The 25191-nt window shown below is 40.2% G+C and overlaps 1 protein-coding gene across 2 annotated transcripts in view; it reads left to right on the top strand.

The window, feature by feature from the left end:
• Positions 1-25191, top strand: part of igsf21a (immunoglobin superfamily, member 21a) — a 289747-nt gene that overhangs the window by 105351 nt on the left and 159205 nt on the right. For both annotated transcript variants that reach the window (XM_029775134.1, XM_029775135.1), the window contains exon 2: positions 13158-13270. In XM_029775134.1, the coding sequence (XP_029630994.1) occupies positions 13158-13270 (113 nt within the window). The remainder of the gene's footprint in view (positions 1-13157; positions 13271-25191) is intronic.

Here is a 25191-nt window from a genome sequence, read left to right as displayed (position 1 = left end):
CATTGCACAAAGCTTTTGATGTTAAGGAGGTGTACACTCACTAACACTACTTTACACTTACTGCAGTTTATTTTTAGCATTTTAGTAAGGGAACTGTGCCGATGGCAGCCGTTCGTATCAACCCAGCACCACAGAGGTTCCATGTTAGTATATCTACCCCAGTTGTTCATGTCGATCTTGAGCCACTGCGCTTTAGCCCCTGCCTGAGGAGCCATTATGATATATTTGCTCTGCTCGGCTGTGTGACATAATCTTATGATAATATCAGTCCAACTGAACTACTGATTCATATGATAGAAAGGTAGGGGCAATTGGTGGTGAGCAAGGATCTAGATGCATCTGCTCAGCTTCCTCAGAATGTAGGGCTTATGGCACAGGAAGGATCAATATTGTGCAGTGTAAGCATTAAAACAGAATGTAAGCCTCCCTGCGGTGTTCCTACACAGACAGACAGCCCTTGTCAGAGCTTACTGGAGATATCCAGCACATGACACGAAAGACAGATTTCTTCACTGAAACCTGATATTATAAAGTATGTTTGAAAGTAGAGCTCATATCGGATAGTACCTTCCAAAACAAATGTACACTACCGTTCAAAAGTTTGGGGTCACTTAGAAATGTCCTTGTTTTTTAAAGAAAAGCACATTTTTGGTCCATTAACATTGATCAGAAATACAGTGTAGACATTGTTAATGTTGTAAATGACTATTGTAGCTGGAAACGGCAGATTGTTTATGGAATATCTACATAGGCGTACAGAGGCCCATTATCAGCAACAATCACTCCTGTGTTCTGATGGCACGTTGTGTTAGCTAATCCAAGTTTATAATTTTAAAAGGCTAATTGATCATTAGAAAACCCTTTTGAAATTATGTTAGCACAGCTGAAAACTGTTGTTCTGATTAAAGAAGCAATACAACTGTTCTTTTTTAGACTAGATGAGTATCTGGAGCATCAGCATTTGTGGGTTCGATTACGGGCTCAAAATGGCCAAAAACAAAGACTTTCTTCTGAAACTCGTCAGTCTATTCTTGTTCAGAGAAATGAAGGCTATTCAATGCGAGAAATTGCCAAGAAACTGAAGATCTCGTACAATGCTGTGTACTACTCCCTTCACAGAACAGCGCAAACTGGCTCTAACCAGAATAGAAAGAGGAGTGGGAGGCCCCGGTGCACGACTGAGCAAGAGGACAAGTACATTAGAGTGTCTAGTTTGAGAAACAGACGCCTCACAAGTACTCAACTGGCAGCTTCACTAAATAGTACCCGCAAAACAACAGTCTCAACGTCAACAGTAAAGAGGCGACTCCGGGATGCTGACCTTCTAGGCAGAGTTCCTCTGTCCAGTGTCTGTGTTCTTTTGCCAATCTTAATCTTTTATTTATATTGGCCAGTCTGAGATATGGCTTTTTCTTTGCAACTCTGCCTAGAAGGCCAGCATCCCGGAGTCACCCCCTCACTGTTGACGTTGAGACTGTTGTTTTGCGGGTACTATTTAATGAAGCTGCCAGTTGAGGACTTGTGAGGCGTCTGTTTCTCAAACTAGACACTCTAATGTACTTGTCCTCTTGCTCAGTTGTGCACTGGGGCCTCCCACTCCTCTTTCTATTCTGGTTAGAGCTAGTTTGCGCTGTTCTGTGAAGGGAGTAGTACACAGATTTGTACGAGATCTTCAGTTTCTTCGCAATTTCTCGCATGGAATAGCCTTCATTTCTCAGAATAAGAATAGACTGACGAGTTTCAGAAGAAAGGTATTTGTTTCTGGCCATTTTGAGCCTGTAATCGAACCCACAAATGCTGATGGTCCAGATACTCAACTAGTCTAAAGAAGGCCAGTTTTTTTGCTTCTTTAATCAGCACAACAGTTTTCAGCTGCGCTAACATAATTCTCAAAGGGTTTTCTAATGATCAATTAGCCTTTTAGAATGACAAACTTGGATTAGCTAACACAACGTGCCATTGGAACATAGGAGTAATGGTTGCTGATAATGGGCCTCTGTACCCCATGTAAATATTCCATAAAAAATCTGCCGTTTCCAGGTACAATAGTCATTTACAACATCAACAATGCCTACACTGTATTTCTGATCAGTTTGATGTAATTTTAATGGACAAAAAATTTGCTTTTCTTTCAAAAACAAGGACATTTCTAGGTGACCCCAAACTTTTGAACGGTAGTGTAGTTGTCGCCAAAGGGAATAGATTTGCCTAGCTTCTGCCTGGTGAATGTCCAAATCCAGCAGCTGCCGCTCTTCAACAAGTACAGCAGACTAAATATGATGCTTATCAGGAAAGCAGAGACTTGAGGGCCCATTTTTGTCCTTGCCATTTGGCAGATACAGTTGTTAAGGGACTCACCAAGTCCTATCCTGTCTGTCACTGTTGTGAGTGGTCGTTCACAACTAGTGACACAAAAAAAGACAACCCTGCTGCATTGTGCAGGGTTCCAAACCTCCAAACCGATCACTTACTGCCTAGATTCAACGCTGTCCTCAACATATAGGGAATAATAATTCAGATACTAATAATATGATCATATTATGTGTCAGCAAAGGCACAGTTGCCCTGGAGACTAATGAAAGGACCACTTGAGAAATCCTCCATTGTGATATCTCTCTCTCTCTCTCCCTGTCTATTTCTCTGTCTCTCTCACTTACTCGCTCATTCAATCATTCACTCACTCCCTCTCTCACACTCACTCCTCTCTATCTCTCTCTAAATACTTAGTCTGATCATTCAATCACTGCAGCATTTCATTGCTTAGCCCACTGTCTTTCTTCAGCTGAGTGGGTCTGAATGATCTGACGCTTTATAGACTTAGTCATATCCATGCATGGCTTGTGGGTGTGGGGAACTGGTGAATCAATGAATCACTGAATAATTTCAGACTGAAATGGGGCAATCATTTTGATGTGGAATCTACAATTAAAATGATTGTGTTTGTTTATACTGTCATTATCTTTAACAGTAGTTAGGGCCTATTGAGTAGTGTGGACATTGAAAAAGAGAGACTTTCCGTTTTGGCTGACCTTGCAGAGTTAGACACATAGACACTGTATTACCATACACACACACAACAGGCACAGAATGGATGTGAGAAGGATTTGGTTATTTGCCTTACAGGAAAATAGGAGCAATGAATATACATATTATGCAGTAGATATAACAGGATAATAAAATGGATGCAGAATACAACAGAATGGAATGGTACTAAGAGTAGCACGTGTGGATTAATAATAACACTCATAAGAAAGGACTGTATAATATAACTAAATAGGCAAACAACTATCAGCAACTGCAACCAACAGTAACAGTAAAAACACAAAGTTACAATAACAATATTAACTCACTTAACTGCACTCCATCCCACAAGTCCACTCAGAGGATAACTGAGGAGACAGTGGCCTACACAGTGAGAAGAGCTGTCAGGTGTCCTGCCCCCTGACAACTTGCCCCTTAGCAACCAATCAGGGCCCAGGTCACACAGATCAGAGAGAGTTTGAGAGGCAGGTTTATGGTACTTCTAGACTCTCAGTCACAGCTCCTGGGGGATGGGGAGTGGAGTGTGCAGCTTGAAAGGGTTGTGAGGTGCTGATAAGACTCGACGGCAGGGAATTGATGAATCACTCAACTTCAGCACCCATATCAATAACCTACAAAGCTAAATCTAATCCAGACTGGGCTTTCTGTAATGCAACAAATCCTGCTTCACCCATCCCTCCTAAATCTCCCTGGTCAAGTCCTCCCTCTGTTTGGTGACACTCTACCACCACGCCACCAAAACTCTGCTCTCAAAACTGGACAATCTATACCATTCAGCCATCAGATTTGACACTGGAGCCCTCTACCGCACCCACCACTGATCCCTCTACAAGCAGTTTGGTCTACCATCCCTCACAAGCAGACAACACATTCACTGGTTCACCCTCATTTACAAAACCTTTACTGGTAAAGCCACACTCTAACCTCTCTAAACTCCTCTCCTTCTCCCATTCCTCCTACCTACAGCCTATGCTCTACTAACTACATCTCCCTGTATATCCCCACATTCCACTCCAACTCTGGCTCCACAACATTTCAACACTCTGCTGCTATTGACTGGCAGTGTTGGGATTAGTTACTTGAAAAAGTAATTCATTACATATAACTCATTACAGTTAACAAAAGTAACATGTTATTTCACAATATTACTTTGTGTGGAAAGTAATGCATTATATTACTAATTATATTACTTTTCAATTACTTTCATGAAAATCATCTGCCTGCCACAGCAGCCATTATGGAATGAACAACAAAGGAGCTGATTGGCTGACACTGCCATTCCAAAATGGCTTCGGTGGCTACTGCTAGCTAGCATGAGGATGAAAGGGGCAGGTTTCCATGAAAAGTAGCAGTATTTCCAGGTCTTGCAATAGATTTTTAAGTATATTTAAATCAAAACTGTAACTCGGCCACTCAAGAACATTCGCTGTCTTCTTGGTAAGCAACTGCAGTGTAGATTTGGCCAAATGTTTTAGGTTATTGTCCTTCAGAAAGATGAATTAATCTGTCAGTATCTGGTGGAAAGCAGACTGAACCAGGTATTCCTCTAGGATTTTGCCTGTTTTATTTTTTTCATTTATCCTTTATTTAACTCGGCAAGTCAGTTAGAACAAATTCTTATTTACAATGCCGGCCAAACCTTAACTCGGATGACGCTGGGCCAATTGTGCGCTGCCCTATGGGACTCCCAATAATGTCTGGTTGTGATACAGCCTGGAATCGAACCAGGGTCTGTAGTGACGCCTCTAGCACTGAGATACAGTGCCTTAGATTGCGGCGCCACTCGCTCTGTGCTTAGTTCCATTCCGTTTATTTTTTATACTGAAACACACCCCAGATCCTTAACGATTACAAGCATACCCATAACATGATGCAGCCAACACTATGCTTGAAAATATGGAGAGTGGTACTCAGTAATGTGTTGTATTGGATTTGTCCCAAAAATACCACTTTTTTATTCAGTACAACATGTTAATTGCTTTGCCACATTTTTGCAGCATTACTTCAGTGCCTTGTTGCAAACACTATGCATGTTTTGGAATTGTTTTATTCTGTACAGGCTTCCTTCTTTTCACTCTGTCAATTAAGTTAGTATTGTGGAGTAATTACAATGTTGTTGATCCATCCTCAGTTTTCTCCTATCACAGCCATTAGACCGTGTAACTGTTTTAAAGTCACCATTGTCCTCATGGTGATATCCCTGAATGGTTTCCTTCCTCTCCTTCAACTGAGTTAGGAAGGATGCCTGTATTATTGTATTGTCTGTGTGTATTGATACACCATCCAAAGTATAATTAATAACTTAACTATGCTCAAAGGTATATTCAATGTCTGCTTTTTTTTACCCATCTACCAATAAGTGCCCTTCTTTGCAAGGCATTGGAAAACCTCCCTGGTCTTTGTGGTTGAATCTGTGCTTGAAATTCACTGCTCGCCTGAGGGACTTTACAGATAATTATATGTACAGATGAGGAAGTCATTAAAAAATCATGTTAAATATTATTATTGAACAATAGTTAGTCCATTCAATTTATTATGTGTTTTATTAAGCACATTTACATTTTTGTAAATTAATTTGTAAACATTTCACAAAACATAATTCCACTTTGACAGTATGGGATATTGTGTGTGTGCCAGTGACAAAACATCTCAATTTAATCGATTTTAAATTCAGGCTGTAACTACTTTCTGAAGGCACTGTATACTGTAAGCCAAAAATCTGTACAGATTTTCTGTCTTTTCATTCAAAATCTTTCTCTCAAGAACTAAATGAGGAATAAGTCGAGATCGTATCATGGAAACACGCGGCCGGTATTAACACACACGTTGTTTGACGAAGTAACTGTAAATATATTACCCAATTTGAAAAAGTTACATGTTACCTTAATCTGCTACTCATAAAAGTAATCTGATTACGTAACGCATTACTTTTGTTACGCGTTACCCCTAACACTGCTGACTGGAGTAAACTCCAACATAATTTAAAACTCAACCAATTAATCTCCGTCCCCAGTTTCAATAACAGTTTACATGACCTGGTTATCCACCCCTGGGACTGCTTTTAGACTCAGTAGCTACTAGTTGTGTCCCCTGTGATTGAATGATATTGTAAATATGTATTTTTATTTTTGCATGGAGCTTTTAAGAAATGTCTGCTTTGTATGTATGTTGTCACTTGTCTGCTTTGCTGCACGGTTATTACCCTATCTTGGTTAGGGTAATTTATTGTAAAAGAAAATGGATTTTCAATGATTTACCTGGTTAAATAAAGGTAAAAAAATATATCATCGTAACAGACACCATCCATGTATTTGTAGAAGTGGCAGTTTACTGCTGCAGCATTGGTTCTCGCTTCTCCCAGGGACTGTTTGAAATATGAACTTCACTGGCACGAGTGCATAGCCCATGTAATTTGCTCTTTTAAAAATCCATCATCCTTCCCCACCCACTGCCATAAGCCTTTTCTACTGTACCCATGATTATGCCAAGCAATATTAAACAACATCTCTGTTTCCTCCTTTGGTACATGGCCACAGAATTTATTACAATTAATCCCTACAACCATCCTCCTACTCATTTTAGTTTATTATTTGCTACAGAAATAGATATTATGCATTTCAATTATATTGCATATCATTATCTATAGTTACTTACTTATTTACGACGTAGACCTACATAGGAGCACAGGGAGCTATGTATTTCAGTATAATTGCATAATATGTGTTAATAATTGCATTTTAGATAGAAAAGATTCTTGCTCATTTCACCCATGCATTTCCACACTTTTTCCCCAACCGTTTCAATGTGGGCAGTTAATATTTACTTATATGGCACTGCATTATTCATAGAATGGTGAATTTCCACAACCCCCACAACAACGTATGCCATTTAGAGAAGGCATGATAGACTCTTTCCCCTGGTGAGTGACATTGCATCCCACTGAGTCAGTTGACATTTCCAAAGAAGGAAACTTAATTTCCCACAACATATGAGGGTTTGCATCCATATAAAGATAACTCACAGGGAGGGAGCCAGTACTGTATGAGCCGTGCCTGGGCTCCTCATGTGCTAGAGAGTGATGCGGAGCATCGGTACTAAGTGGTTGGAATTTGCTCTAAGAGCATCAGCTCATGTTAATGACCTGCAGTCTTGAATTCAGCCGGGCTTATCCATTCAAATCAACTCCACAGAGAGGCGCTCTGAAGTCTGATGATTAAATTAAGATTCTGTAATAAGCATATGGAGGTGTGGTAAAAAGTAGAGAGCTTACAGTCTTTCCTCAAGCTGTAGAGCTCTATCGGTCCATCACAGGTCTCTGTGGTTTCACCTTAAGGGCGTGTTGGCAATGACAAGCAACACACTATCGCAGTTAATGTGTGTAGAATTGCATTACACTATGTCAGAGTTAACACATTGTTAATAACATATGTGTGGATTCTTTGAATTAATTGTATTACACACAGTACTAGTCAAAAGTTTGGACATACCTACTGTACTCATTCCAGGGTTTTTCTTTATTTTTACTATTGTATACATTGTAGAATAATAGTGAAGACATCAAAACTATTAAATAACACATATGGAATCATGTAGTAACCAAAAAAGTGTTAAACAAATCAAAATATATTTTATATTCGAGATTCTTCAAAGTAGCCACCCTTTGCTTTGATGACAGTTTTGCACACTTGGCATTTTCTCAACCAGCTTCATGAGGTAGTCACCTGGAATGCATTTCAATGAACAGGTGTGCCTTGTTAAAAGTTAATTTGTGGAATTTCTTTCCTTCTTAATGCGTTTCAGCCAATCAGTTGTGTTGTGACAAGGTAGGGGTGGTATAAAAAAGATAGCCCTATTTGGTAAAAGACCAAGTCCATATTATGGCAAGAACAACTCAAATAAGCAAAGAGAAACGACAGTCCATCAACTTTAAGACATGAATGTCAGTCAATCCGGAAAATGTCAAGAACTTTGAAAGTTTCTACAAGTGAAGTTGCAAAAGTGCACTCTACAAGTGCAATCACCATTTTACCTGCTGTTGTTGTCTTAGCTAGCTCTCCCAATCAACACCTGTGATTGCTTTATGCCTCGCTTTTTGTCTCTCTCTAATGTCAATATGCCTTGTATACTGTTGTTTAGGATAGTTATCATTGTTTTAGTTTACTGCGGAGCCCCTAGTCCCACTCAACATGCCTCAGATACCTCTTTTGTCCCACCTCCCACACATGCGGTGACCTCACCCAGCATAACTAGTGCATCCAGAGATGCAACCTCTCTTATCGTCACTCAATGGCTAGGTTTACCTCCACTGTACCCGCACCCTACCATTCCCCTGTATGTACATTATGCCCTGAATCTATCCTACCGCGCCCAGAAATTAGCTCCTTTTACTCTCTGTTCCGAACGCACTAGACGACCAGTTCTTATAGTCTTTAGCTTTACCTTCATCCCACTCCTCCCTCTGTTCAACGGGTGATGTAGAGGTTAACCCAAGCCCTGTGTGTCCCTAGGCGCTCTCATTTGTTGACTTCTGTAACCGTAAAAGCCTTGGTTTCATGCATGTTAACACCAGAAGCCTCCTCCCTAAGTTTGTTTTACTCACTGCTTTAGCACACTCCGCCAACCCTGATGTCCTTGCCGTGTTTTGCCGATTTCCATCCCCAACTACAACATTTTCCGTCAAGATAGAACTGCCAAAGGGGGAGGAGTTGCAATCTACTGCAGAGATAGCCTGCAAAGTTCTGCCATACTTTCCAGGTCTATGCTCAAACAGTTCGAGCTTATAATAAAAAAATGAGTCTCTAAAAGTAAGTCTCTCACTGTTGCCGCCTGTTATAGACCCCCCCCCTCAGCTCCCAGCTGTGCCCTGGACACCATATGTGAATTGATTGCCCCATCTATCTTCAGAGTTCATTCTGTTAGGTGACCTAACACCCGGCAGTCCTACAATTTAAGATAGATGCCCTCAATCTCACACAAATTATCAAGGAACCCACCAGGTACAACCCTAAATCCGTAAACATGGGCACCCTTATAGATATTATTCTGACCAACTTGCCCTCCAAATTCACCTCTGCTGTTTTCATTCAGGATCTCAGCAATCACTGCCTCATTGCCTGCATCTGCTATGGGTCCGCGGTCAAACGACCACCCCCCCATCACTGTCAAATGCTCCCTGAAACACATCTGCGAGCAGGCCTTTCTAATCGACCTGGCCCGGGTATCCTGGAAGGATATTGACCTCATTCCGTCAGAGGAGGATGCCTGGTCACCAGTGCTCAGCATATGTGGGAAAAGCATTCCTCATGAAGCTGGTTGAGAGAATACCAAGAGTGTGCCAAGCTGTCATCAAGGCAAAGGGTAGCTACTTTGAAGAATCTAAATTGTATTTTGATTTAACACTTTTTTGCTACTACATGATTCCATATGTGTTATTTCATAGTGTTGTCTTTACAATTATTCTACAATGTAGAAAATAGCAAAAATAAAGAAAAACCCTGTATATTTAGCAGTTGTCTTTCCATTACAAACTTACTACTAGAGACTTTTGAAAACTAAGATTAGTGTTTGTTCCACACCAATTGCATTAATATCCATTGTATCACTTCATGATTACTTGTTGTTCAGTTACTGAGAGAGGGAGGTAGAGTAAAAGCTATTCTCAGTGGGAGGGCCTGTAGAGGAGCTGAACAGACCTACAGCAGCAGTTTTTCAAGTCCCTGAAGTCTGTACAGGAGACTCTCCACGGCGCTGAATTCTCTCATGCTTTGGTTAACTCATTTTCACCAAACTCAGATGCTGCTGCAGTTCACTTGTGTAGCATATTGTGATTAATTACAAGACTGGCCCTGCCCTAGCCATATTATTTTATGGCAAGGATTGAGATTTACATAAACTGAATAAATCTACCACACCCCTGTACAGACTGCAGTAACATGTGACTTACTGTAAGTGACAGGAGTGAAGAAGAGAGCCTCTCCACAATGAATATGTTAAGATAGAGGACCCGGTAGCCTAGTTAACTACTGTAGTCTTTGAGCAGCAACAGTCAGAGGACCAGGAGCAAAACATATAGGTAACAGTGCAGGTGATGAAGACTAGATCCAGAGGTTATTTGCAAAACATACAAATGCAGGATGATGAAAAAAAATTATAATAATCATTTAAAAAAGGACTTCACTCGAGCACAAAAGGAAAAATGCCCTATAATTGACTGAGCAACAATGGAAACTCTCAAACCTCTGTAGCAACATGTTACCTTACCAAGCAGTTCTCCAATAAAGACTTGCCCTGACCTTGCATAAACCATTAACATCTTTAAAGGGGTAGGCAAACATTTTTATGGACAGTGATCATGCTTTAAAAGCAATGCTATTGCACATTTCACATAACAATGATTGGCCAATACTACAGCATAATATTACAGCAGCCATTTTGGAAAGCACGTCGTGTTTAACAACAAGGGGCCTGATTGGCTGACTATCTTTTGTTGTTCAACGTGACGTGCGTTCCAAAATGGCTGCTGTTGCTTCTGCTACCAAGTATGAGGATGAAAAAACTAGCAGTATTTAAATCTTCTTGGTGTAACTTTTTGGATAATGGGAACATTTGGAAGACAGTGCCATGGACTATTCCTGGATTGAGGTACGTTTTCCCGAGCCATAACTTGCTCCGTCTCTGCCTTGCCCTAATCTAAACAGAAGCCATCTCCGACCCTATAGCGAGATGTACTTACAATCAAGCAAAGGATTGGAATCTAGTCTGGCTAGCTTACACCTAACTCAATGTGCTCCTGATTCCTTCAGTGTGTACCATGCGAGTCGCGTCAACCAGAATACTTTGTCATATACACACCAAAAAACATCCATCACAGATTTTGGATCCTCTACCCCCTACTCAGCCATAATAATGTCAAACCCAAAGCAAGGAATTTTACATTGAGTGTAATCGACTTCAGCCAACAGTGTAGGCCTACACAGTCTCATGTTCCGGGCTGTAAATCAAGATTTCTGTCTTTGATTTTCTGTCATGGATAATGAGACATTCCCTGAACATTTACATGTTTTCATTAGAAAGTTACAATATTTTCTGAAGAGTTTAGTAAAGAATTTCATGAACAACTACAGCATGAAAACATATGTGTAGTTGTTAAATGAGTAATTAAAGACAACATTTAGTTTAATTTGAATTGATAATCACAACATTTCTTAGGCTAAGCATTTCAGATCATTAGGAGTAATCAGAAGCCATGGTATGAAGGAATGAAGCCATATGTTACTCTTTACCAATTGTCATACTTGTATTGGAAGTTGGTGCTACTTGACAGAGGAAGTTAATTCAATGTCAAACAGTCTGTGTTTCATTATAATTTTATACTGACAAAACTAACTGACAAAACTGGTATATCTAAGAATGTTCAAAGTACAGTATAGCTGAGCAAGGTTTATGTCCTTCAGTGACATTATTTGTTTCAGATTAGCTGTTTCTTCTCTAGTTATCATAACATAAGCTAAATGGAGGGGGGGGGGGGGGTCACTGAAACAACATACAAAACATGTGGGGCTATGCACAGGTTGATCATATTTTGTTCAAATTGGTTGTCACTGTGTATCTATTGCAGGGCTCTCCATGTTCCTGGAGCAATATCGTCCTGTAGGTTTTAGCTTAAATCCTAATCTAGAGCTCCTGATTCTAATAATTAGCTGGTTGATAAATTGAATCAGGTTAGTTACAACTGTGGTTGGAATCGAAAACAGGGAGAGGCCTGATCTATTGGGACCTCAACAATTTGAGAAAACTTTGAATAAATCATGTTGGGCATTCAATTAGAAGATTTGCTGTGGTGTAATCCAGATCTATGTAAAATACATGAATAGTACATGTGTATAGTTTACACTGCTTTTAGACCCTTTTCTAATTTATTTCACTTGAAAGTGTTGAAGCCAATGAAAATGTATTCCCTATATTAATGAAAAACAAAACATGTCAATACTTTATATAAGCTATTTCTGATCACGTCCACCCCTGAAATACACTCTATAGCAGGGCTGTTAATATCAGTCCTGGAGGGCCAAAACACTTCTGTTTATCATCCTCTCCTTCTAATACGGGAATAATTCAGACCTGGGACACCAGGTGAGTGTAATTACCAGGTAGAAACAAAAAACATTAGGCTTTCAGCCCTCCAGGACCGTAATTAAACAGCCCTGCTAAAACAGTGTTTCTGAACTCCAGTCCTCTAGTACCCCAACAGTAAAATATTTTGTTGTAGCCCGGGAAAAGCACACCTGGTTGAACTTGTATCATCATTCAGCCCTCAATGAGTTGAATCAGGTGAGTTTGTCTGGGGCTACAACAGAAATATGTGTTGTTCGGGGTACTCGAGGACTGGAGTTAGGAAACCCTGCTCTAAAGTATGATAATAAAAAATGTTGTCAAACTACACATATTTCCATGTTTGAAACAATCATATTAATATGCATCTAACTTTGAATTGTTGATAGCAAACTTGCTATTATACACTCAATATACCAAACATTATGAACACCTTCCTAATATTGAGTTGCTCCACTGCCTTTTTCCCTGAGAACAGCCTCAATTCGTCGGGGCATGGACTCTACAAGGTGTCGAAAGCGTTCCACAGGGATGCTGGCCCATGTTTACTCCAATGCTTTCCACAGCAGCGTCAAGTTGGCTGGATGTCCTTTGGGTGGTGGACCATTCTTGATACACACAGGAAACTGTTGAGCGTAAAAAACCCAGCAGCGTTGCAGTTCTTGACAGAAATCGGTACGCCTGGCACCTATTACCATACCCTGTTCAAAGGAACTTACATTTTTTGTCTTTTCTATTCATGCTCTGAATGGCACACACGCAATCCATGTCTCAATATTCTCAAGGCTAAAAAATCCTTCTTTAAGCTGTCTCCTCCCCTTCATCTACACTAATTGAAGTGGATTTAACAAGTGACATCAATAAGGGATCTTACCTTTAAACTGGATTCACCTGGTCAGTCTATGTCATTGCAAGAGCAGTTGTTCTTAATGTTGTATACACTCAGTGTATTCATGATATGACATTGCTAACCATACTCATTATATCTTTCTTCTTCCCTATAGGATATCTGACAGTAACCATTGAGCCCCTTCCTCCTGTTGTTGTGGGAGAGACTGTGACCCTGAAGTGCAACTTCAAGACTGATGGAAGACTTCGAGAGATTGTGTGGTACAGGGTGAGTAAAGCTACAAGCTCATACTCTATACTGTATATGCCATCAACTCTGATCTGTGTGGCTTAATCACTTTTTGGTGTCAATTACAGTGCATTCTGAAATTATTCAGACCCCTTCACTTTTTCCACATTTTGTTACTATATGTTACAGCTTTATTCTAAAATGGATTAAATAAAAACATGTCCTTATCAATATACACACAATAATCTATAATGACAAAGTGAAAACAGGTCTTTAGAAATGTTTGCTAATTTATTTGAAATAAAAAACAGAAATACCTTATTTGCCGAAGTATTCAGATCTTTTGTAATGAGACTCGAAATTGGGCGCAGGTGCATCCTGTTTCCGTTGATCATCCTTGAGATGTTTCTACCACTTGATTGGACATAATTTGGAAAGGCACACACCTGTCTATATAAGATCTCACAGTTGACATTGCATGTCAGAGCAGGTCCAAGACAGGATTGTGTCGAGGCAGAGATCTGGGGAAGGGTACCAAAACATGTCTGCAGCATTGAAGGTCCCCGAGAACACAGTGGCCTCCATCCTTCTTAAATGGAAGAAGTTTATAATCCCCAAGACTCCTCCAAGAGCTGGCCGCCCGGCAAAACTAAGCAATCGGGGGAGAAGGGACTTGGTTAGGGAGGTGACCAATAACTCGATGGTCACTCTGACAGAGCTCCTGAGTTCCTCTGTGGAGATGGGAGAACCTTCCAGAAGGACAACCATCTATGCAGCACTCCATCAATCAGGCCTTTATGGTAGAGTGACCAGATGGAAGCCACTCCTCAGTAAAAGGCACATGTCAGCCCGCTTGGAGTTTGCCAAAAGGTACCTAAAGGACTCTTAGACCATGATGAACCAGATTCTCTTGTCTGATGAAACCAAGGTTGAACTCTTTGGCCTGAAGGCCAAGTGTCACATCTCGAGGCAACCAGGCACCGCTCTACACCTGGCCAATACCATCCCTACGGTGAAGCATGGTTGTGTTACAACATCATGGAGTGGTTATGTTTTTCAGCGGCAGGGACTGGGAGACTAGTCAGGATCGAGGGAAAGTTGATCGAAGCAAAGTACAGAGAGGTCCTTGATGAAAACCTGCTCCAGAGCGCTCAGCACCTCAGACTGGGGCGAAGGTTCTCCTTCCAACAGGACAACAACCCTAAGCACACAGCCAAGACTATGCAAGAGTTGCTTTGGGACAAGTTTGAATATCCTTGAGTGGCCCAGCCAGAACCTGGACTTGAACCCGATCGAACATCTCTGGAGAGATCTGAAAATAGCTCTGTAGCGACCCTCCCCATCCAACCTGACAGAGCTTGAAAGGATCTGTAAAGAAGAATGGGAGAAACTCCCCAAATACAGGTGTGCCAAGCTTATAATGTCATACCCAAGAAGACTCGAGGCTGTAATCGCTGCCAAAGGTGCTTCAACAAAGTACTGAGTAAAGGGTCTGAATACTTATGTTAATGTAATATTTCAGTTTTTTATTTTTTATTTATTTGCAATAATTTCTAAAAAACTGTTTTTGCTCTGTCATTATGGGGTATTTTGTGTAGATTGATAAGAAACAAACACTTGAAACCATTTTAGAATAAAGCTGTAACATAACAAAATGTAGAAAAAGTGAAGGGGTCTGCATACTTTCCAAATGCACTGTATTTATACATTTTATAAGATGTACAGTACCAGTCAAAAGTTTAGACACACCTACTCTTTATTTTTTTCTTTATTTTTAAGTTTTAATACATTGTAGAATAACAGGAAAGACATCAAAACTATGAAATAACACATATGGAATATCGTAGTAACCTGTCACGTCCTGGCCAGTATAAGGGTTAATTGTTATTGTAGTTTGGTCAGGACGTGGCAGAGGGTATTTGTTTTATGTGGTTAGGGGTGGTGTTTTTCTAAAAAGGGCATTTGATTTAAGTATTCTGGGGTTTTTGTGCATTGTTCCTTGTTTATGTAATTCTATGTTTAGTCTAGGTAATCTATTTCTATGTTGAGTTAATTGGGGTGGACTTCCAATTGAAGGCAGCTGTTTGGTGTTGCCTTTGATTGGAAGTCCTATAATAGTTGGGTGTGTTTGTCTGTGTATTTGTGGGAGATTGTTTCTTGTTTAGCGTGAGTGAGCCTAACAGGACTGTCTGTAAATCGTGAGTTCATTTTGTTATTTTTGTATGTTCGTTTTTGAGTTTATTAAATGTTCAAAATGAACTATCACAACTCTGCTGCATATTGGTAATCTTTTTCCGACGATGATTTCGCTATATCGTCAAACGACGAAGAAATCCCTGACATAACCAAAAAAGTGTTAAACAAATCAAAATATATTTTATATTCTTCAAAGTAGCCACCCATTGCCTTGATGACAGCTTTGCACACGCATGGCATTCTCTCAACCAGCTTCATGAAGTAGTCACCTGGAATGCATTTCAATTAACAGTTGTGCCTTGTTAAAAGTTAAATTGTGGAATTTCATTCCTTCTTAATGCGTTTGAGCCAATCAGTTGTGTTGTGACAAGGTAGGGTTGGTATACAGAAGATAGCCCTATTTGGTAAAAGACCAAGTCGATATTATGGCAAGAACAGCTCAAATAAGGAAATAGAAACATTAATGTCAGTTAATATAGACAATTTCAAGAACTTTCAACGTTTTTTTAAGTGCAGTCGTAAAAACCATCAAGCGCTATGAGGAAACTGGCTCTCATGAAGACCGCCACAGGAAAGGAAGACCCAAAGTTACCTCTGCTGCAGATGATACGTTTATTAGAGTTACCAGACTCAGAAATTGCAGCCCAAATAAATGCTTCACAGAGTTCAAGTAACATACACATCTCAACATCAACTGTTCAGAGGAGACTGCATGAATCAGGCCTTTATGGTCGAATTACTGCAAATAAACCACTGCTAAAGGACACCAATAATAAGAACAGACTTGCTTGGGCCAAGAAACACAAGCAATAGACCTTAGACCGGTGGAAATCTGTCCTTTGGTCTGATGAGTCCAAATTTGAGATTTTTATTTCCAAACGCTGTGTCTTTGTGAGATGCAGAGTAGGTGAATGGATGATCTCCGCATTTTTGGTTCCCACCGTGAAGCATGGAGGAGGAGGTGTGATGGTGTGGGGGTGCTTTGCTGGTGACACTGTCAGTGATTTATTTAGAATTCAAAGCAAACTTAGCAACATAGCTACAACATCATTCTGCAGCTATACGCCACCCCATCTGGTTTGCGCTGAGTGGGACTATCATTTGTTTTTCACTGGACAATTACCCAACACATCTCCAGGCTGTGTAAGGGCTATTTGACCAAGAAGGAGAGTGATAGAGTTCTGCATCAGATGACCTGGCCTCCACAATCACCCAACCTCAACCAAATTGAGATGGTTTGGGTTGAGTTGGACCACAGAGTGAAGGAAAAGCAGCCAACAAGTGCTCATTATATGTGGGAAGTCCTTCAAGACTGTTGGAAAAGCATTCCAGGTGAAGCTGGTTGAGAGAATGCCAAGTTTGCAAAGCTGTCATCAAGGCAAAAGGTGGCTACTTTGAAGAATCTAAAATATATTATACTTTGTTTAACACTTGGTTATTACATGATTCTATGTGTATTATTTCATAGTTTTGATGCATTCACTATTATTCTACAATGAAGAAAATAGTCAAATAAAGAAAAACCCTTGATTGAGTAGGTGTGTCCAAACGTTTGACTGGTGCTGTAGGCCAAATTCCTTTTCCTCTTTTCCTCTGGTGGTATAATGTGTCAAAGTCACATTTGAAGGAATACTGAGGGCCAGTCAATTTAGGCCAGGTGTAGAGAGTGTCACTCTGGCTCTCAATTTGTAACCTGATTTTCCTATCAGCTGGTCATTGCCTAGATATTACAAATATTGCCTAGTCAGACCATTACTCTGTTCCACCTGGCTGATAGGCATTATTAGATTGGTACTTTTTGGCGTAGCACAGATCATTTTCGACCAACCTTAACTTGTCGATACTTCCTTAATTCCCGACTTGGGAGACATCCAATGTCTTCTAAACATCCATGTCTAGTTGCAGAGGGTTCGTTTCAATTTAGAGTTTTACCGTTAATACCACTCACCTGTCTCAATCAATTAGAGAAGATTTGAAATAGACAAGACAAGTAAATATTGTTGGATTACTTCATGTTTAATAATAAAGCATTTTCTAAATTTCAAACGAACCCCCTGAAACTAGACATGGACGTTTAGAAGACATTGGTTGTCTTCAAAGTCGGAAATTACGGAAGTATCACCAAGTTAAGGTTGGTTGACAGTACCTACAGTACGCCAAACATTACCTAACCTGTAATAGCTAATGGAGCATCACATAAGCCCGTTACAATCTGCTAGCTAGTTATTGCCATGTCTTAATGGTTCACAGCTGGTCAATCTGCAGTTATCACAACCCCAGTTGGTGGACTAAACTGCATAAATGTTCAAGATAATTAAGTACAGTATGTCAGAGAAAGAATGTCTTTGTCTCAGCCCCTCAAGCTCTAATGCTCTATAATGTTGCTGTTGCTTTGTGGATAATGTGTACCAAAACTATGCCCAGATATGTTGCATAAAATGGAAGCTGATGTGACATTAATAGGCAGATGATTATAGATCAGAGGCTGGGTTTTGTCTACTGAAACAATGGTGTTCAAAAGAGGTCACACAGAAGCACTTGGATGGATATCAATGAAGCAACAGCTGTCAGCTCACGGCCTGATTATTTAATTTACCCTAAACTCCCCAATTAATCGCTGTTAAGGGTTATACAAGTACGCATGATGAAATATGCTTTCTTTATTCTGTGGAATGCTGCAGTCATAGACAGTATCCTGACTGATATGTGAGTAGAACCTGAGCCAGTTTAGTTTATATGGAGTCCTTACCTTGTTGGGCTTGTAAGCTTCGTGCTCTCAAGGACTAGCCTATAATAATGTTTAATATTGGTGCAGATATGAATGCAAAGTATTTGAAGTAATTCAGTGTCTCTTGATCATAGCAATGCCTTTAACACAGTGAACATGTCTGCCCTTTGGGGGAATGGATTTGGAAGAGGACATTTAATAGAATTCAATAATAGATCATTTTTTATGGAGTCCTCACTATCATTTTTGCCAGGCAGGAACTAGACTGTTATGGTATGCTGCTGTAGTATAAAAAAAACTCCATAGAGAGCAAGGCTGTCCACATCAAGTATTGGATAGTGAGGAAAATGCAGAGGTTGTAGAGAGAAACCAGCCTTATCTCTCTTGTGCCCACTGCTCGATGCAACCGCGAATAAATTATAAATCAATTATCCACACTCAGCTGCCAAAGTCTCTTTAATCTCTGCCTTTTATTTAACTAAACTGTCAACTTCTCATTTCTCCCCCACATTCAAATGGAAGTGGGGTTGATACCCACCTGGGGAATCATCATATCTAATCGAAGTCTGGCCAACGAAACAGAAGCTGAATGAACTAAAGATCTCAGCTAGCCACTCATTCATTACCAGGTTGCCCTTATCTTAACAGATTCTGTTTGAGGATTCTGTAATGCACACCAGCGCCAGACTGCTCCTTGAAATCTTGCATATCCTTAGCATGGCTAAGGCCTAGCGTAGTCCCTCAAGATAATTAAGATTGCTATTGAGAGGCTTTCAAGCTGGCCTAGTAGAGTATTAGTGGGCAGCATATCAGAATGTGGAAAGATGTCAAACATAGTCACCTAAAAAAGCTCAAACTACTATTCAAAACTTGTTCGTTTTACATTTTGAACAATCTTTATGTGTGGCATTTGACATAGCCCTGAAAACAAAGATAATCATAAAAATCACATAGTCAGACAACCTGGATAAACTGATGGAGGTTCAATATGCCTCTTTTGTAAGTACCATTTTCTACATGCCTCTTCATAGTTCGGGAATTTATTATTGTTTACTTGCACCTTACAAAGAAGCTATCCAGATCAGCGCAGTGCCTAATATCTCCCTGGAAGTTAGAGCAGATTTCCATCTTACTGTATGTCAACACTGTGTTTATGTTAGGGACTTATCTGTGAGAGGAGATATAATCCCCTGAATTACACAAAGATCAGTTCATTGGGAAGAAACCCATTTGGGCCTAAAGTAATTTTGGGGTAAATATTGGAAGATAAAGACTACTCCAACATCCAAGATTGAAATGTGGTTTTGTGATCCTTTTCATAATTGTTTCACCAATACCAATAATGCAAAAAGGCTCTTTATAAAAAAATTATCAAAAGTAGGATCGGAAGAATCTCCAATTCCACATTTATATTAGTCATAGTAAGGTAGACCAGTGAAGAGCAAAATACTGAAGGAAAAAACCCCAGATGGACTATAATACTAGAGGGCTCACTCACCATGAGTGTTTTTTCCATCTATTGGATGTTTAAATGTATTAGTCAGACCAGACCACTATGCTCCTAAAGCAAACACATAAAAGCATCTCAAGTGTATGTGATATTCCACTGAGGGCCACATGAATGCTTTTATTTTGCAGTGGGTTCTGGCAGACCATGGATTAGGCACTGTGGATATGTAATACCATCAAACTGTCCTCAACATTGTAATAGCATTTCATGATGGGGTTACAGATAGAGTGGAGGAGAGAATCTCTATCAGCTCTGAAACCATTCTGAACATGTGCAGTAGGGACATGGAGGGATAAGATGCTGGCTGGGGAGGCCTGTAGAGACTTATCCTCACTGAGACGTGTGGCAGCTCACCTCATGCTGTGCTTGTTCTGATTATGTCACTATAATGAAGAGATACCCATGGCTCTCTCCCTATGGGGACCTCAGCAGTGTTGATGGTGACAGCGCAGGGTTTCCGCTTGGCTGCCTGTTGAGTGCCATTCTGCATTACGCTTAATTCTCCCTAGTTTAACCTCCCTCTCTCTCCCCGATTCCCCTCTCTCATTACTACATCCCTCCTCCCACTCTGACAGCACTCTTATGGGATCATCTCTCTGGCCAACATAGTCAGCAGAGCCCAGTGCCCTAAACATGGGCAATTTACCACGGACCTGTCGCTAAGCTCATCCGTTTGAATTAATGGTTCAGGCAGGTTAACCTCAGCCTCTTCCATTATAATGTCTCAGGACCAGCTGTCTTCATCCTGCTCTTTGTCAGTTTGAGCTCTGCTCTATTCTCACCTCATAGAAGAGATCGAAGATACTGTTAAGAAAGGATGGGACTAATAGTGTTATCATGGATATATATATATATATATATTGCGTTTTTTTGCTTTCAACAGTCTGATTATTGATATTGCAAGACACCTGTGATGTTTAAGTTCAAGTTAATGGTCTGAATGTGTCGTTAGCCATTGTGAGAATTTGCTGGAATTTATATAATTCATATGAGCCTCTTGATTAAGTTGAATTGTAGAGTATTGATGTGAGCATTTGGTTAGACACATGATCTATTCAACTTCCACTTGAATAGATCACATGGGCTCTCATGCAGAAATGACTGTTGATTGACAAGTGGAGATTGCATAGAGAGAGAGGGGATTTAAAGGGGAGATGTACAGTAAGTGCTGCACTTCAAAATAGAGGTAGGCTTACTTTCAATAATAGCCTATCTCAGATTTTCATTACTTCAAGGCTTTGATGTTTGCTATCACTTTATCAGTGAACTGTAATGGGAGTAGCACTTATTTGTCAACTAGGCTTATTTGCTGTGGAATCCATTTTCCTTTTCACTGATTTTGCTTTTGTTCTGTGTAATGCATTACAGTCTCCCACTTGGGACTATTAGACAATGAGAGCCCATTTATTTGTGAGAGGTAGCCTAGCATAAATTTGTAGGATATATGACAAGAACCTTGGTAGGAATAATATTTAACTCTACTAAATACGGTGTTATGAGCATGAGCAATGAACCTATAACTACCAAAGAAGTAAATAAAGGAATACAAAGCCACTATTATCTATGAACTCATTTTCAAATGTGATATAGGAACAATACAGTACCTCCCCCTCAATAACATTCCCTCTTATGACTTTCCAAACTTTTGTTGGTAAATGTTAGATAACCGCTTGTACGTCTTTCAAAAATAGAAACATGCATGTAGCGGGGAAGTATATATTATTAAAATACATTGTTTCAGTCCTGCAGTTTGGTTTCCTTAGAGCAGGTATTCCCAAACTGGGGTTTATATTTATATTTATATTTTCCAGCAGGGCTATACATTTGGGTGAGGTTTTTTTCTTGCCTGAGTAGCCTCATTTCACTGCCAAAAATAAAATTCAACCATCTAGTGTTCAGCGAAATAACAACACAATGTCAAATACAGGTAGCCTAGTCAAATAATTAACATCCAATCACATTAACCGTTACTCTCTGGTGGGAATTCCACTAACGGTCCGTATGTAGACACGTGACCGGTCGGGAGTGGGCTACAGTACTACAGTAAGAGCAAAATAATCCTAATAAAATAAAATAATAAAAACCTTAGTGTAACAACAGTTTTAGTAAGTAATACTGAAGTCGTGCACAATTATCAATGTCTATTTAGGTTTATGTCGCCCATTCATTGTCAGTTAGAGACACAGTAGAACACAAAAGCATAATCAGTGCTCTAACTCCCCCTTGCGCTGGTCTGGAGCAATGAAGTGGTGACACAGGATACCGTACTAAACCACAAATTACCTCTAAGTCCTGCAGCATAATCACAAATCTTTTAGTGGAGCAACCACTGTATACTGCTGCAACCATTAGAGGCTCTTGCTGCCAAGGGAATGCCTGATAGCTTGAAAGACGTTTTGGACACTACAGTGAAAATGGTTAACTTTCTTAAAGCAAGGCCCCTGAACTCGTGTGTATTTTCTGCACTATGCAATGATATGGGCAGCGACCATGTAACGCTTTTACAACATACAGTGCGCTGGTTATCAAGAGGCAAAGTATTGAGACATTTTTTTTAATTGAGAGACAAGCCTACATTTTTCTTTACTAACCATCATTTTCACTTGTCTGACTGCTTGCATGATGACGAGTTTCTCACACGACTGGCCTATCTGGGTGATGTTTTTCTCGGCTGAATGATCTGAATCTAGGACTATATTCAATGTGTGGAACAAAATTGAGGCTATGATTAAGAAGTTGGAGCTCTTCTCTGTCTGCATTAACAAGGACAACACACAGATCTTTCCATCATTGTATGACTCAAGTTTACGGACAATGTCAAATGGGATATAGCGAAGCACCTGAGTGAGCAATTATGCAGATACTTTCCCGAAATGGATGACACAAACAACTGGATTCATTATCCCTTTCATGCCCTGCCTCCAGTCCACTTATCGATATCTGAACAAGAGAGCCTCATCAAAATTGCAATAAGCGGTTCTGTGAAAATTGAATTTTTATCACAAGCCACTGCCAGATTTCTGGATTGGGCTGCACTCAGAGTATCCTGCCTTGGCAAATCTTGCTGTTAAGACACTGATGCTCTTTGTAACCACATACCTATGTGAGAATGGATTCTAAGGCCCTCACTAGCATGACCACTAAATACAGGCACAGACTGTGTGTGGAAAATGATTTAAGACTGAGACTCTCTCCAATACATCCCAACACTGCAGAGTTATGTGCATCCTTTCAGGCACGCCCTTCTCATTAACCTGTGGTGAGTTATTCATAATTCTCGATGAACAAATAAGGTTTTATATGTAAGATGGTTAAATAAAGAGCAAAATTATTGATTATTATTATATTATTATTTGTGCCCTGGTCCTATAAGAGCTCTTTGTCACTTCCCAAGGTTGTGACAAAAACTCACACTCATTCTTATGTTTAATAAATGTATCGTATAGTGTGTGTGTGGCAGGCTTACAATGATGGCAAAAAACAACATTTGAGAATGCGCAGACCCTGGTGCTACGCAGCTGGAGGTAGAATGTTTGAAATGGTACGTCACTATGAAAAGTTTGGGAACCACTGCCTTAGAAGAAAAGCTTGTCTTTAAAATTGGGAAAGTGTATTTTTATCTGTAACACACTGTGATGTAATTCCTGCAGTCTAAGCTGGAACATAAAAGCAGTTGTGGAATGATGATGAGAATGAGACAGTTGCAGCCCACACAGACTCCCCCTGCACCTCATCTTATTCTAATATCCCTTACTGAAAAAAGAAAATGTACTGTTTGCTTCTAGTGACAATGCATATTGTTGCCACAGGTTTGCCACAGATTAAAAAAGAATCTTCAGAGAATTGTTTGCCAGAAAAAACCTCTGGCGAACTGTTTAGCAATAGTGGCAATACATATTAAGGTTTGCTGCAAATCACCACTAGTGGCAAACAATTACAATTGTCTGGCAACACTTTGTGGCACACTATTTAGTGCCAGAAACTTGCGGGAAGTTTGTAGCAGCAACTTCATTTTGGTAAGGGACACACTTACAATGTCTTTGGTTGTGCATCAAGCTTAACTTGTGGCCTACATTTCTCTACAAATCGCATTAACGCTGTTGACACAGAAAAAGCACAAGATCATGGGTATGCAAATTACTTTTCTCTTGGGAGTAGTACAACACCAGAAGTTGGAGAAGGGCATTGGAGTGCATTGTACCAGGGCAAAATCTATATCTGGCTGGGCTATTCAGTCCAGAGTCAGATGGATTTGTCCAGATACATGTAACTATACGCACCTTAGAACAGGGATAGGATGGCTGGTATAATACTTGACCAAGAAGTAGTGTTTTTCTTTCTACGGTAATCCTGTTTCCTGACTGTGGAGAGACGATGGAGGCGTCACATACCAAATCCGAGTCGGAAAAACTCAGGGACTGGGTTGCCCAGGCAACAGGAATATGTGAGCACAGTAAAGAGCTCTCTGTGTACACACAGCACACTCCTGTGGGGGGTTTGTGTGCTCAACTTTCTGCTGCTTTAAACCCCCAAGTGTAATTATGTCATTGTGAAAATGGCGTGGCTTGTTGCAGTATCTCGATTGTATGTAAATATATATATAAATATATACAGTATATATATATATATATATATATATATATATACAGACCCCTTAGTTCCAGTGAAGGGACATCTTAATGCTACAGCATACTGTACAATATTTGATGAATCTGAATAATGTGTAGCAGCAAAACATGTAACTTGATTCTTAACGCAGACCGCATACCACGGGTATGACAAAACATTTATTTTTACTGCTCTAATTATGTTGGTAACCAGTTTATAATATCAATAATGCACCTTGGGGGTTTGTGGTATATGGCCAATATTCCACGGCTAAGGGCTGTATCCAGGCACTCCGTGTTGCGTCGGGAATAACAATAGCACTTAGTCGTGGTATATTGGCCATAAACCACATCCCATATATATATACACACAAAGGTATGTGGACACCCCTTCAAAATAGTGTATTTGACAATTTCAGCCTCACCCGTTGCTGACAGGTGTATAAAGTTGAGCACACAGCCATGCAATCTCCATAGGGATTGACAGTAGAATGGCCATATTGACAGTAGAATGGCCTTACTGAAGAGCTCAGTGACTTTCAACGTGCCCTTGGATGTAACGTCAGCACAATAACTGTTCGTCGGGAGCTTCATGAAAAGGGATTCCATGGCCAAGCAGCCGCACACAAGCCTAAGATCACCATGCGCAATGCCAAGTGTCTGCTGGAGGGGTGTAAAGCTCACTGCCATTGGACTCTATAGCAGTAGAAACACGTTTTCTGGAGTGATGAATAATGCTTCACCAACTGGCAGTCCGACAGACTAATCTGGGTTTGGTGGATGCCAGAAGAATGCTACCTGCCCGAATGCATAGTGCCAACTGTAAAGTTTGGTGGAGGTGGAATAATGGTCTTGGGCTGTTTTTCATGGTTTGGGCTAGGCCCCTTAGTTCCAGTGAAGGGACATCTTAACGCTACGG

This window comes from Salmo trutta, chromosome 14 (assembly GCF_901001165.1).
Source record: "Salmo trutta chromosome 14, fSalTru1.1, whole genome shotgun sequence".
Lineage (NCBI taxonomy): Eukaryota > Metazoa > Chordata > Actinopteri > Salmoniformes > Salmonidae > Salmo > Salmo trutta.
Note: the sequence above shows the minus strand (reverse complement) of the source record. Positions and strands in the feature narration are given on the sequence as shown.